This window comes from Bacillus rossius, chromosome 13 (assembly GCF_032445375.1).
Source record: "Bacillus rossius redtenbacheri isolate Brsri chromosome 13, Brsri_v3, whole genome shotgun sequence".
Classification (NCBI taxonomy): domain Eukaryota; kingdom Metazoa; phylum Arthropoda; class Insecta; order Phasmatodea; family Bacillidae; genus Bacillus; species Bacillus rossius.
This window is the reverse complement of record NC_086340.1, coordinates 6,528,049-6,543,625: the sequence shown is the minus strand read 5'-3', so window position 1 is coordinate 6,543,625 and position 15,577 is coordinate 6,528,049. Positions and strand designations below refer to the sequence as shown.

The window sequence follows — 15,577 nt, the reverse complement described above, 5'->3', positions numbered from 1 at the left end:
CAAGATTTGGCAAAACTGAAACAAAAATACATTACTGAATTCTTTAAATAAGGTATGCTTACATTGTATTCATCTTCTCATTTATAATTTAACAAAAGTAAATGTTTGAAATTTATACAGCAACATTTTTACAAATAAAGCTGTATTACTGTACATATAGCTGGGAAAGGCGTTGTTTTTTTTTTTTGCTCCTACGGATATCCGACCTTTTGGCCGTTCCGACCATGGCCCGGTCCCGTCATGGTCGGATATGCGAGGTTCTACTGTAAATAAAAATTGAAGTCCACAGGTCGGAGTGGAACCGGGCGCGGTGCGGGCGGCTCACTTTGAACCGCGTGATGAACTCCTGCTGGCGGGTGATGTCCGTGGCGAGGATCAGCGAGCTGATCTGGCGCTCCAGCTCCGAGCGGCAGGGGCCCAGCTGCTCCGCCACACTGCTCTCCAGCAGGCAGCCGATCGCCGATCGCCAGTGGTGGTTCTCCAGCACCGACGTGTTCTGCAAGCAGCGCGCGCCCCTGAGACGCCTTCCCCCCCCCTCCTCACCCTTTCCGCTTCCGGCCCGCGTCCCTGGCTACGCGGTCACTCGCGTCGGAGGGACCGAAGCAACACCCAAGAGCCACGTCAACGCACCGCATGACCAGAGACCCGGAAAAATTCGTGGGGTTCGACGACCTCCGGGACAAGACTCCAACATCCTCCGCACACTCGGGGCAAACGCCGACTGCTCACTGGCTGCTTGACTTGCGAGTCGTCTCGACCGGACGACCTTGTGATTCCGACACTTCTGCGAGCGATGGGTCTCTAAATTGGCCCTCGGTCCTGCAGATCAACAGTGGACCAACGACAGAAGCAGCACTAAGGTATGATTATTTGAATTTTGGCATAACACAAAATGAACCCGCGAATTTTTCCGGGTCTCTACGAATGACACACCATTAAGCACCGAAATGCCACCGATCGCAATACAATCAGAAAAATTTAATCAAAAAATTTAATCCAAATCACAAAAAAAAAAAAAACTGATTTCTTTTAATATATATTAAACTCGAAGGCTGGGCTGTTGTTAGCATCACATTTTTATGTTACGGCAATTTAAAATTTTTTTCAAACGCACGTTTACTTGCAGATTTATTTTAATTTTTTTTCCCCAGGGTAGTTATAAATGCTTATTACAAATGATTATACAGTAAAAAAAAAGCATCATGTATTCGTCGCAATGAACTGCTTTGGTGAAATAAGTATTATGAAATATTTAAGTGTCACATTTGTTTAGTAACATGCTATATTTTTGAATAAACAAGAGTTCGTACGAAAACAAAAACATTAACGCGGAAAACTCCTGTTTTAAAAATGAATCTGGCCTAAAAATAAAACCATAAAATTTTGTCCCTATCTATTACACATTCACAGTAGAGTTTTTAACCGAGATAATGTGAACTGTGGCAACTTGGAACACACTAAATCTCTGATACCACAGATAGAGTAATAATATCGTCTTTGTTTTTAGTTGGCCCAGTAACATCTTATTTCAGGGTGACGTTTTTCCAGCTCTTCTTCTGTGTAGATTCTTTCACGTCACTCCCATGATTTGCTCAAACAGTAAATTACAACTTTGAGGTTAATTTTCTTTAGGCTTTCGATAACAGTTGGATCATTTTCTAGGTCCTCAGGCAGATGTTTCAACTGTCTTTGCCAATAATGTCACTTAAGGTCTGCTCAGATAATACAAAACCTCGGTTAACAGAGACACAAGCTCCAAAGAGAGCAGTAGGTTTGTTAAATAATGAATTATATTCAGAAGAACTGATGTTCGCACCCCGGAAGTAAAAGACACCATGATATTTTTTTATGAATGAGATTTCGCACAATTAATATATCAAAATACTGTCCAGAAAACAGTATTTTGGCCTAATTAAAAAAATACCAAGAATTATGAGTTATTTTTTGATAAAGCAGCTCTAATAACTAGCGGCTGAATCTGAAAATAAAGTTGGAATGAATTAAAAATTAGCTGTACTAAAACTAACCATTTTTTACACAGCATTCTTTTCCTTCAGCGTACAGATTTAAAATAAAAAAAATTCACCCAAACAAACTTTTCACTATCACACTATAAATTCCATAAACTAAAAGAAAATAAATAAATTAACTTCTAGGTACATCATAAAAAATTTCATACAAAATTTTAATTTTTTTGTATGTAGACATGAAAGGTTGGGAATAAAACTATTTTTGTTTTTTGGTGTGTACTTTATATCTTTAATAGGGACTAGCAAACTAGCAAAGTTTTCCTAATAAAAAACCACATTTGTCTATTTTCTTTTTTAAAATAATTACATTTATACACATTTACCTGCATCATGTATATAAAATCACTATATACACACAATACTAATTTTGTGATAATACTGGCATGTAAGTAGATACTATGTTCTTAGCTTCATGGAAATGTCTGTCACAGGAAACGGTAAATGCCTGCATCAAGTTACACTTGCAAAAATCATTTAAAAATAAAACATAATAAATGAATGAATGAATGAATGAAAGCTACTTTCACACTAGATATTACAATTGTCACGACTTATTTATTTGCAAACTTTTTCCTGGTACAAATTGAAATCTTTTGATTAACCATTGCTAGTTAAATAAACTGTTAGGTCATAGAGAAAACTCAATAATGAACAAAAAAAAAGATGAATATGCAAAAGTAAACAAGCTGATAAGCTGATTTTGACTTGTTCTCTGCATTTTTGTGTAGTCATCTTTTTTTATTTGTTATCTAGGTTTCTTTATGACATACAGAGCAACACCATATATACAAAATTTTTTTTTAAATAAATCACTGCAAGAAACAAAGAAAGAACGTCAAATCTTTTTGTTCCACACGATTCTAAAACATTTATCCTAGAATTATCAGACAGCAATCTCATCTCATCTGGTGGATTGTGTGCCAGCGAAAATGCTTTAATCAACCAATCTATTTATTTTGGTCTTATATCTCGTTCTCAAAAGGTCACTAGAGAACACACACAATATAAGTTTTAGAAATTCAAGACGTAATGGGTCCTGTCATACAGTAAAATAAAAAAAAAATATATATATACAACAACTGAAATCAGAATGAATGTACCAGGATTTGAACCCGGGTCTCCCGGATGCGAATGCAATGTTTTTCTGTTCTGCCGCCTTGCTGAATGTGGCCAATGCAAGCGAGAGCTAACTGACAAATGCCTTGATCAGTGTAAATTACGGCTTCTTCGTAACTCGGTAGGGGAAATTCACCCGTTTACTCATTTAGTACTAGGTGTTATTTAGAACGCTCAGTGGGATCAGAACAACACACTCTCGCCAACAAAACTTTGGTTCTAAATCTTAGTATCCTGAGATGGAAACACACCACCTGTAATCCTAGAAGTTGGAGTTTTTGGGTCTGTACACTGTAAGCATTGGATTTAATTTAGGTTCATATTAGTTTAGTGTAAAATTTTAACAACTTGTTGAGAGGAAATAACAGCAAATGTTAATGAACAATATTGACAATTACATTTCATGTTTGGTAAAATAAATAAACTTCATCAGATGATGAATTTAAAAATAATAATAAAATGTAAGGAAAAATTAGTAGCCCACTATAAAATTATATTCAATTTCAAAAAAGTTTTAAATCAAATGAAAAATAATAAAGTGGATAGAATTTTTTTTAAAAATCATTGTAGTGTCTCGAATTATACATATTTTTTCAAGTTGGAATTATTTATATTCACAGATTATGATGTTGAAAATGACATATCTGGTTTTTTAAAGGAACTGTTTAACAAATAGCAAAAATAAAATAAATACATAATTGCTACTAATACAAAAAAAAACTACATCATGCAAATTTATTTATTTAAACATAGGACTTTTACATTAAATGCCAAAATAGCATATAATGTAATGCAGTAAATTTTTGGTTATTACATATTAGAAAATAATAATTTAACTAAGTTTATTTTTTAGACTAAAAAGTTATTACATTGCACACAACTTAGAGACCACATAACTGAACTCCCACTGTCTATTTTCTAACCTTTAACCACACAAAAGTAATCTTTTTAAAATATTGGTACAGTACATTCAATGAAAGTATCAAAACCAAGTACACTTTCAAAAGTACACAGAATAAAAGGGTCAACAAGACAAACTTCAACACCAATAATAAAGGGAAAAGTACAAATGTCAATTAAAAAAAAAAAAATTACGAGTAACATTATTCAAAGCAGTCAAGTCGAGAACGTCTGAAGTGATGCCTGCACTTTTGACAATTAACAATACACGAGATTTGCAGAAAGGAACTGTCGGAAATCGCTAACCCCCGACAGATTGTGAAAGTCTGTGGAGACCATGCAAGATTTGTCCGGGGTGGAAGGGGAGGGGGTGATGTGTATTGCTTTAGAATACACATTATAAAAAGCATCAAATTAATATAATAATTTTTGCCGATTAGTAGATAAAATATAAATGACCGGTTTAATCTTTTTATTAATTATGGCCAAAAAAGAAAATGTAGAGGATTGGGAGAAAAATGTGCCACAATGCACATAACGAAAGATCATGCTACAACTGATCTTATCACAGAAATTTGCTGAGAAAGCAAATATGTTTAGCACTATAAAATTATTATTATTTTTTTTAAAAGAAAGCACCAGTTAACTCCTAACAGAGCAAATGAAAAACTTGCTCTACAAACTATTTTTATTTAAGAAAAAAAAAATTGGATATGGAGACACATAGCTGAACATGTGTTCGGTATTGAAGAATAACCCTATTCGAGTGTTATGTTAAAGTAAAACTATTAACTAACGCACTTTTAACTGCACTTCGCTGGGAAACGGTAAACTCAGCAACTAATAACTGGTTGCATGTATTCTGGACAAGTCCCGAACAGTTCATTTAAAATAAGCAGGTTATGCAAATACTTCAGACCAACATATATTCGCGAAGATTGCTTGTGATTGGCTGATTTACATCCCATTTTCCTCTCAATAAAGTGAATATTTTCAAATATGGCTACCTAAACATTTAACTCATAACTAGTTTAGCTGTGCCCTAAAACTGTGCTCAAAAGACTTCAATTCTGATGCCACTAGGTGACCACAAAAGAGACATACACTGAACGCATATTTGTGCTGGAAACAAATCATCATACCATGTGATCAGTCTACTTAAGGAGCCATAATGAAAAGTAGAATTTCAGCGATTTCTTGAAAGATTATCTTTAAAGTACCACCCTCGACTAACACAGTTACTGCAATTTTTTTTTTCCTGATCGACATTTGTACTCCAAGCATGCAAGAGATACATTCAAACGTTTTTTCCTCGCAGTTTTTTTTGGCTCTTTTCAACAATCAAAACAATAAGGTATAGTACCTAAACTACTTGGTATAGATTAGGGATTAGTGCATGCATTTTGTTTATAGATAGAAATAACATACTGTATGTTGTGAATTCTCCACCTTCAGCTGCGGACAGAAAGTTATCTTTCACCACTTACATGCAAAAGGTTAGTTGAATAGCCAAAACTATAGCTTTCTACTAACTGAAGATAGTTACATTGTTAAAAAAAAATTGCTGTTGAAGAAGAAGTTTTTTCTTCTTCTTAAGTCAACATAACATCAATGTTCCTGGTGACAACAAATCGTTGTAAGAAACTCAATAAACTAACACTGTCATGTGAATATCCAGACTAAGAACCATAAATTTTTGTACAAGTACAAGAAGCATACATGAGCAACAAAAGCAGAACATGCATTTGGATGAAATGAAATTTAAAATGTTGCAAATTAAAAAAAAAAAAATGAAGGAAAAAAGTACAAAGATTCAAGCAAAACATGAAAACATAGCTGATAAGAAATGTTTTACTATAAGATAAACTAACATCAAACAAAGTTATGTAAATTCTACCCACACATAAAAAAAAAATCCAAAAATGAAAATCCAAGCATTATTTGAAAAATTTAATGACTTAACTTCCACAGGGTGGCTAGCAAAATTATAATAAATAATTTCCCGACTTTTCCAGGTTTAGGAAAAAAAAATTTGTCAGCTGATATTAGTGAGACACCAATTAAATATCAAAAATTAAAATTAAAAAATTGTGACTACAGGCATACCAGTCACACTACAGCAAATATTGCATCGCTCTACCGTTGACGACACTGAAGTCAAAGTGCGTGTTCAAGGTGCTAATATACTTAGGAGCAAAAAGGAACGGGCGAAAAACCTTTTTTTTTTAACACTCGGATACCGGTTGGAAATGAGAAACAAAAGGATTTGTGCGTGGAACCGATACAGTTCAAAATAAGTCTTTTAATTTTTCAGCAACTTCATAATTTAAAAAAATATTTTTCCGACCACCAGGAGATATTACCTGGCTTATTTTTAAAAATTTTTTTCTGTTGCTAGCTACCCTGTTCCTGAAGAGAAAAAAAAATAACGGTTCTTATTTTTTTTTAATGAGAAACAAATGAACAATGTCAGAAGTTTGTGGCTTCCCTGTCACGGAGACTGACGCAGGCGAAACGAAACGGCGCGCAAGCGCGAGGGGAAGCTAGCGGGGAAAGGAGAGAAAAGGGGAGGGGGAAGCGACTTGCCTCGTAGAGCGCCGCCAGGTGGTTCGACGTGGCGATGAGGAAGGGCTGGTTCACACCAGGGTGGTCCAGGTCATGGGTCACCGCCGCTATCAGCGACGACATTATCTCCAGCGGCGTCACGTGCGTCCTGATCTGCGGGACGCAGCATCAACCGGCCTCACACCCTCTCTCCCCCTCCCACCACCAACCCTCCTGGTCGGCACGGGGACGGATCTCACGGAACAGAACTTCCACGACAACACGCAGACGGATCAGCTCGGCAAAGCTGAGCTCTTCCCGTTTGCTGCTCCGAGCGGCGGATAGAAGCAGAGTTACGTCGGTACGAATCCGTTACGTACTAGTAGAGACCTGCAAAATTCGCGAATTCGTTTCGCGATAGGCTAAAATACAAATAGTTATACCTCAGTTTCTGCCTCTGCTATTGGCTCACAACTCACCTGGATGACTCTGGGCCAATGAAAAACACCCGACTAAAGCTCTATCGAATCACAGGCTGCTACGCTGGAACGTCTCACAAGACAGCAAGCAGCCAATGAGTGGGTGGCATTTGACCGAGTGTACGCAGAACTGTGGAGTTCATCCTACAGGTCACTGAGCCTGCGAATTTTTCCGGTCCCTAGTCATTAGTAGAGACCTGCAAAAATTAGCAGGTTCAGTGACCTCCAGGATAGACTCTACTACACTCTACACACTCGGGCAAATGCAACCTGTTCATTATTGGCTGCTGACTTGTGAGTCGTCTCGACTGGGTGGCCTGTGATTCAACACTTCTTTGAGCCCTCTAATTGGCCCTCATTAATCCAGATTGACAGTGAACCAGTGGTAGAAGCAGCGCTAAGGTATAATTATTTGAATTGTAGCATATCACGAAATGAATCCGCGAATTTTGCAGGTTTCTAGTCATTAGTTAAAAAAAAGCAAAATTGGAATTTGGATTATACCATGCAACAGTATCGGAAGATCAAGAGTATAGTCATGAGGAAGAATGCTAAGCGACATTTAAGGAAGGACTTGGCTGCGACGGTAGCCACATTTGTTTACGCTCCAAATACGTTCAAAATTGTTTCAATTACAAAAAAAAAATATCTAGTAAGTATTAATTTGTGAATTTTACTACACATGTACATTTTGCCAGTACTATGATGTCAAAGCAATTTTTTTTTTTAGAATAAATTGATACTTTGCATCCTTGAAAAGCAATCTCACTGGTAGCCATGTCTCACGTTTCCATGCATTGTGCAAGCAGCGGACGCGATAGTGAAATGTTCCGGTAGATCCGTCTCAGCTTACGCGAACATCCATTTCCCTGCCTCACTGGTATATCTGGCAAGCTAGCAGATACATTAAAATATATATTTACTATATATAAATGGGTAAAAGGAAAATTTTCCATACGCAAAAAAAAATATCCAGCTCACATATTTACACATCACTTTGCACGATTAAGTGTTCCGTGCAGTTAGCTTTTGATATTTTGTCACTTAAGTAAAAAAAAAAGAGTGTACTGTAGTTAAAAGTTAAAACATCAACTTTACAAAAAATGTATGCCAGCAGGAGCGACAAGCGAAAATTTCACTGATTACATCCGCCTATTTTGACAGTTGCTTCGGCAGATTGCAATCCTGTTCACATTCCATTCCAACTCTTATGGTGTCCTGGCCCCCACTGCATGAGAAACGTTACCACAGCACAGCAGATAAACGTAGCACGAAGCTCACCTGGTCCTCTTGGAGAAAGCAGTGCATGGCTTGCGTTACGTCTGTTGCGTGGATCGAGTTGTGGTAAGGATTTGTACTATGGTAGCCTTCCTCGATTAGCGCTACGAATGAAGCATAACACATTAGCACAGGGCTGCCACCACTTTGAAAACAATATCCTTGATTGAAATGTGAAATATCCTGTAATATCCTTGTTTTGAATATAAAATATCGTGTAAAATCCTGAACATTAAAAAAAAAATGCAGTTTTTTTTAAATTACTCAATCATAATGTACCTAACTATACTTCAATCAAAACAATTCAATTTTTAACACTTTATACAAGTATTTACACACACACACGTAGCCTACACTTCACCACTGGCAGTATTTAAATATCACTTTTTCAGATGTTTTGCCCTATTCCTCATTTCTTCTGTTGGCTGGAATTCTGCCATATTCTTCCTAGAAGAGATATGCAACAAAGCATTTAGCATTGGTGATTCAAGACATGACCTGTGCGCTGTCTTGATAAGGTTGAGCTTACTAAATATCCTTTCCACCCCTGCATTGCTGTGTTGAAGAATAAGCCTTGCCTTTGCAAGTTTACAAAGCAGTGGAAAACATGTTTTCCCCATTAATTTCATACTGTGACACTTTATATTAGCATACTGGTAACTCAACGTTTCATAAATTTTGCAAATCATCCATTACCACGTTCTTTTTTCGTTCCAGCTAATCCCAACGTCTTGGAATAACACCTGATAAGGAATTCATGTCATCAACTACTGTTCAAAATTCAACTAAAATACAGCTTATCATAAGTGTATTCCTACTGACATTATACTTTGACCATTTCGTCAATGCTGCAATAATAATGTCTTTAGAAGACACTTAACTAGACATCAAGTATTTGTGTTTAGCTGGAACGCCCTTTAATCATCAACATGCACAATATTTCCAGTGAAGACTGTAATCGTATTTAACATTTTCTCTGGCATCTACAAAACAGTACCACACATATGTATACAAAAAAAAATATTTCATTCAAATGTATAAAAATAACACATTAATCTAAAAATACAGTTTTAAAACTTAATCCGAAAGCCAAACTACCTATCGGCCCTCCGCAAATTCTTAAATGATTTTCGTAAAGATACCCAACTCGCATATCTTGAGAAGTTTTCAAATCGTGTTGTTTTTACTCAAGCTCTGCACACCATGTGTGTGCCCAAAATTGGCAGGGCCCTTAACGCATGAGCACAAGGCAAAAAAAAAAAAAAAAGTCATCCGAATTATCTGGAAACGTTCAAGACATTCAAAATGCACTAAACAATATCAAAATTTTTAACTAAAACATCCTGAGCCACTAAGAGAAGATTGAAAGGCATAGCAGAACATGTGCCATACTGCAACACAAAACGAAACAGAACTATAAAGAATGTACTCACTGAATAGTTTCCACACCCTAACGACGTCCAGGTTAAAATGCTCTATGAGCCCGTACCAGTGGAACAAATGAACACACAGAACTGGCAGCGACCTCCCTGAAAGCAAAAAAAAAAAAAAAAAAAAATAAATAAATAAATAAATAGTGATTTGCATTACAACACAATAATAACCGACCATTTAATGCACACACATATTCTCAAACTTCAAGTCAAATGTGACAATGTTACAATGCATGTAAAAAAAAAAAGCACTCAGTTTGTCATATAATCATGGCAGTTGAGGAGAAGGAATTGTGGAGTGGTGGTGGGGGGGGTGGGGGGGGGGGGAGGGGCAAAAATCTCCTGGACACGGACACAAGGTGGGCCCCTAATGAGTTACAAGATTTTTTTAATGCTTAGGTTTACCCTGATGGGATGAAAACTGCATATTATATATATATATATATATATATTATATATATATATATATATATTATATATATATATATATATCTGTATGAATATGGCTCATATGCATTCCTAAAATATTCATCTGATTGTGATGAAACTTTACACACTTGTCCTCCGAAACATGAGAAAGGTAACTTGTCTACATGAGATTTTGAAAAACCCACTGTTCCAAGGCAGAAATTTGGTACTTCTCGATGAAAATTTGCACACATTACAATCAGAATAAGAAGAAAATTACTGTTCAACATATAAATTGGCCTACGTGGGATTCTGGAAAACCAACCCACCAACCCTTTTTCATCCCTTAAAGCATAATGTAGGTATATACAAATAAAATTAAGCACCATTAATTTAAAAACAAGAAAAAATTTACCGCTTTTATTAAGATAAATTAGCAAAACCATTGTCCAAATTTAAGTTCAGAGTTGGCTTAGAAACAATGTTTTAAGGAGTTTTAGTTTCAAAATATATATATATATATATTTTTTTTACGGGGGAGGGGACCTCTCTGGGGGTCTGTTTCATATCTCCCAGCCTCCCCTGAATATTAAGGTGTAGTCCTTTGCAAACCATGCCTCTGTATCCACTCCATGCACGAGAGCAGATCAGTGTTGCCTGTCAGGCTGACATGCCCAGGGACATAACTACAAAAGACGGGGCTTGTGCCCCGCGCGCCACATTGGGGGGGGGGGCGAGGGGGGTTTATATACTGGCAGAGTAATTTTTACTATTTACTATATTTATTTGAATATCGTAGCTGTTGAAAACACACAAAAAAAAAGTTGGAGGGCAGATGAACTGTGAATTATTGGATGAAAGCTACACACATGTGTATAGTCAAATGCTTAAAAAGCTGGTATTTTTCGCGTACTATCCAACCTTCAATGTACTTAAGATTAAATGACCACAAATAAATATATTTATTAACCATCTAAGTTGAATAAAAAAATATTTGTAATATTGTAATAGGTGTTGCCAGTAAATTTTTGTTTGGTTTTGTTGGTGTGAAAAAAAGGGGAGAGGTTTGGAAAAAAGAGGAGGGGGGGGGGGGGGGGCAGAATTAGTTCTTGTCTCGGGTGGGGAAACTAGTCTAGCTTCGACCCTGGAAGCGTCTGTCTTTGTCCCGCTGAGAATCGAACCCGGGATGTATTGGTGGGAGGCGGCTGATCTCACCGGCCAATCACTGCGACCCCCTGATGCTGGCAAGGGGGCAGCAGAAGGGGGGGGGGGGAAGGGGAGGGGGGAGACGATGTTATCTATGTCCCTGGCACTTGGCAGCAAATACGTGTTTCGAAGTTGGCAATCAGCAATGTTTTCATCTCCCCCCATCCCCCCCCCCTTTACCCAAGCAAACCATCTACGTTTCCAAACACCGCATCATCTCTGCCAAGTGGCCAGGAAAATCCAGGTCAGAACAGCCACACACGCTCCAACAGTGCTGCAAACCTCCTGGACAGACGTCCAGAAATTCCCGTAGCTGTCGCCACGCTTGGAAACGGGCGATAGTCATTTGTCAGGGGGTGTTGCGAAAAACTTCCCATCTCACGGACATTTAAAGAAAAATAAGGCGGTCAAACTACACAATCACGGGACCCAATCGGCGATGTGCTAAATGGCTGTTTCCAACTAACCACTTAAAACAATCGGGACGTCGAAAATAAAAGATAACGAAGTGGATTACAGAATCGCTACTTAACTTGTTTACATTAAATTTCACTTTTAAGACATGCTGATAATTCTTTCAGATATAAATTGTTTAACTTCACCTGAAAGTCTGAGAAATTCCATACTCAAAGGGGCCCGCCTAGTCAGGGACGTATTTGTGTTAAGTCAGGCAGAATGATAAAGTCGATGTTCGCTGGTGCTTCTAGCGCGGTATCGCCTCTAAGCCCAAGGCTGTGTACTGGCGCGCGGTCTTCTCTGCGTGCGAAGGGAAACTATGAGATATGAATGGTCACCATAACATTATATGGCGGAGAAATGAAGATAAAGTTGTAATGCAAGGCCCTCAGGTGCTCTCAATAATCCATACCAGGCGTTTAATGTTTAAAAATTGTTCCGGAAAAAAAATTGGTTGTCTGTAAAGTCGGTTTACGGACGATAATTTTACGTGATAACGTCATAAGAAAAAATTGATAAAAAATTGCATACTTTTTAATTTTTAAATACTATTTACAGTTTTTGCAAATTTAATTTCAATAATTTGTTTAAATATAATCACAAACAAATATTTATGGAAATAATCTGAATCAAATCAATGTAAATAAATTGTTAATTTGAAATGACGAAATTGGACAAATAAATAAAACATTTTAAAATGCTGCTTTTAAAAAGCCCGCCCTAACCTGTTTGATATTATAGAAGATTTTCTCGCACCGTGGTTGGCCGGTTCTTGCACGCTCGGCTCAGGCGGGAACGTGACTACGAGTCATGCTTTTTTTTTCTGTGCATGCAGCCGGCGTTCATTGATTTATAAGACGTTATAACGTCCAAAAAATATATATATATATTAAAAATTATTATGATTAACGATGGTAGACAAACAAAAGACTTTTAATGTTTACAAGCCGGGCAGTATCAACCTGGCAACAGTGTTCGCATTTCACTCCGCACCGCAATCCAAGCGCGGGACACACTTCATTCGAGACGCAGAGACGCACCGCCCCTGCGCCTGCCTCGTTCACGCCCGGCAACCCGCTGTGCGGTCGCGTGGGGCGGGTTGCATGACGCCCCAGGGACCAGCGCACGACGAGCCGGCCGTTCGTAGCGCCTCTGCGTGCGTGCGTGCGGTACTTCAGAACCCACGATATATAAAAACCCATTAAGTAATTATAAAGTCTGTTTACGAAAAAAAAATCATTTAAATAATACGTATTTAGTTTTGAAACTTGTGTTTTTGACGTGACAACGTCTAATAAATCGATGAACGCCGACTGCACGCACGAAAAAGTGTCCCGTTAAGCACATTGTCCCGTTACGCTGTGTCCCATTAAGCTCATTGTACGTTTGCGCCGCATCTATCTCTCTTCCACTCGATTGTAACAACCATCGATTTGACTTTTTCGAGGCACATTAAACTTGAAACACTCTCATTCGTACAAAATAGTTATAATTCAATAAAAATGATTCAATTTTATTCATAAAAGTATGTAATAATTTCATCAATGTTTTGTTATGACGTTGTCACGTTAAACTATCGTCCGTAAACCGACTTTACCGACAACCAATTTTTTTATTTTTTATTTTAAATGACCAAACGGAACTTAATTTCACGAAAATCCCTTGTGTGTTTTGCAAGCTCGTGAAATCAAATGCATAATTTCGAGACGTTATGTGCACTGCACGCACATGCAGGTACAATCTAGTCGGCCGCTGGCTCAGTGAAAACCGCAGGGATGTGTCGCAAGCGACCGAGGCCCGTGTTCAGACACTTGATAGCCATTGGCTCGGAGCCAAACGGGGAGTGTCGGACAACCTCCGGTCCAATTACACGCGCGATCAACATTTACATGTGTTTATAGTTCCCCACCCCCATCCCCCCCTCCAAAGTTTGTCAGGCGTGTTCCCGTAATTTTACTGCCTTTTTATAATTCGTCTAACCGCTGCCTTGATTGGTCATCACGGAGAAAAAAATAAATGAGAACAGGACCTCGATTTTACGGTAAAATGATTCCATTCCAGACGGGGAACAAAATAACTTGAAAATAAAAAATAAAAATAAATGGTTGTCTGTAAAGTCGGTTTACGGACGATAGTTTAACGTGACAACGTCATAACAAAACATTGATGAAATAATTGCATTCTTTTATGAATAAAATTGAATCATTTTTATTGAATTATCACTATTTTGTATGGATACAAAGAAGGAGTGAAATGAAATATACAATTTAATTGATAAATTTACTTTTATTTTCACTCATTAATTCAAATATGTTTATTACTTTAACGAAGAGATTATTTTAACTATAACTTTTATACATGTTTGCTATTTAACTTCTTCCAATCTGTGTTATTCTGTTAAGGATAGGACGATGATAGGAAAAGTAGGAAACGAATGGGAGTGTTTCAAGGATGATGTGAAGGAAAATGGCTTACCCAACACCAAGATGCGGTCAAAAATAATATATTTGCGCCACGGACTCTGCAGAAATGCTAGGAGGAACGGGTTAGCAAAGAGCAATGAAAATGTTACATTGAAATGCATGAAAACAGAATTACGTCACGGACTCGGTCGCAATGCTAGGATGTTCAGGTTAGCAAAGAGCAAAATAAAATGAGCGTAACGGGACACAGCGAAACGGGACAATGTGCGTAACGGGACACTTTTTCGTGCGTGCAGCCGGCGTTCATCGATTTATTAGACGTTTTCAAGTAAAAAAAAAACCCTTCTGAAAATTTATTTTAATATTGCACCGACAATTTAGAAGAAAAAAATATTTAATAAAACTCTTAACTTTGACTTGCTGACTGACAGACAATGCGCAGCTTAAACCGGTGTGTCTAGAAGTATGCAATTTCGCATAGGATTTCTGTATATAAGACAGGTGAGCACTAACAAAGGATTCTTGATAATTCATCCCCTTAGGAGGTTAAATAAAGGATGAAAGTGTTTTGTCATTTTTTAAAGTCAGAAATATGGTAACTGGTATGTAGGCATCTGTTTAAAAAACAAAAGCCAATTGTATCAGATTTTTCATTAAAAAAAATGAGGATCAAATACCTTCCCATCGGGCCCACTGCTAGTAATTAGGTATCTAACACCCTAGTGGCGTGATTTTTTTTCAGTTTTCCAGAGAAATCAGGAAAGAGATATATCAGCGAACTAGGTATGCAAGGAGTAATTTAGGAACGAAGACTCGTTTTAAAAACACTAACCAAACGCTTTACACAGGATTCCAACCCAGAGCTCAGCGCACAGAATTTGGCCGGTGCTTCAACCAACTACATTAAAGCGATCACTTGTTGATGGTTTGGGTAAAGAAAGTATTTTTTTTTTTAAATTTGTTTAGCGTGCAGCACTTAACGGTTCTTTAAATGAACACAGGGGAAGGCTTTTCACGCCGTCATTAAGTGAACTCGGCTTTTGCTGACCGGCTTCCAAGAATCAAACACACCGGTTCCGAGAAACTGCTCTAAACAAAGTCGGCAACGTTTTAAAACTACATTTTCTTGCGTCCTCGATGCTAACCTCCACATTAGTGCACAGAGCAATTCTCGAGGTTATTCTCAAACGTGCACAAAGCAAGCTAAACTCTGGGTTTCGGTCCCACACACCCAGTTTGTTCATCGCATATCCATGCCGTGATTATTGTTTCATTGCAGTTGCTTCGCAAATTACGTTTCGTGC

At 37.6% G+C, this 15,577-nt stretch overlaps 1 protein-coding gene across 1 annotated transcript in view; it reads right to left on the bottom strand.

Annotated features, from left to right (window-relative positions):
• Positions 1-15,577, bottom strand: part of LOC134538588 (uncharacterized) — a 125,096-nt gene that overhangs the window by 25,853 nt on the left and 83,666 nt on the right. The window contains exons 5-8 of the mRNA XM_063380014.1: positions 9,781-9,876; positions 8,351-8,451; positions 6,633-6,764; positions 326-496 (exon numbers count right to left, since the gene is read on the bottom strand). Of these exons, the coding sequence (XP_063236084.1) occupies positions 326-496; positions 6,633-6,764; positions 8,351-8,451; positions 9,781-9,876 (500 nt within the window). The remainder of the gene's footprint in view (positions 1-325; positions 497-6,632; positions 6,765-8,350; positions 8,452-9,780; positions 9,877-15,577) is intronic.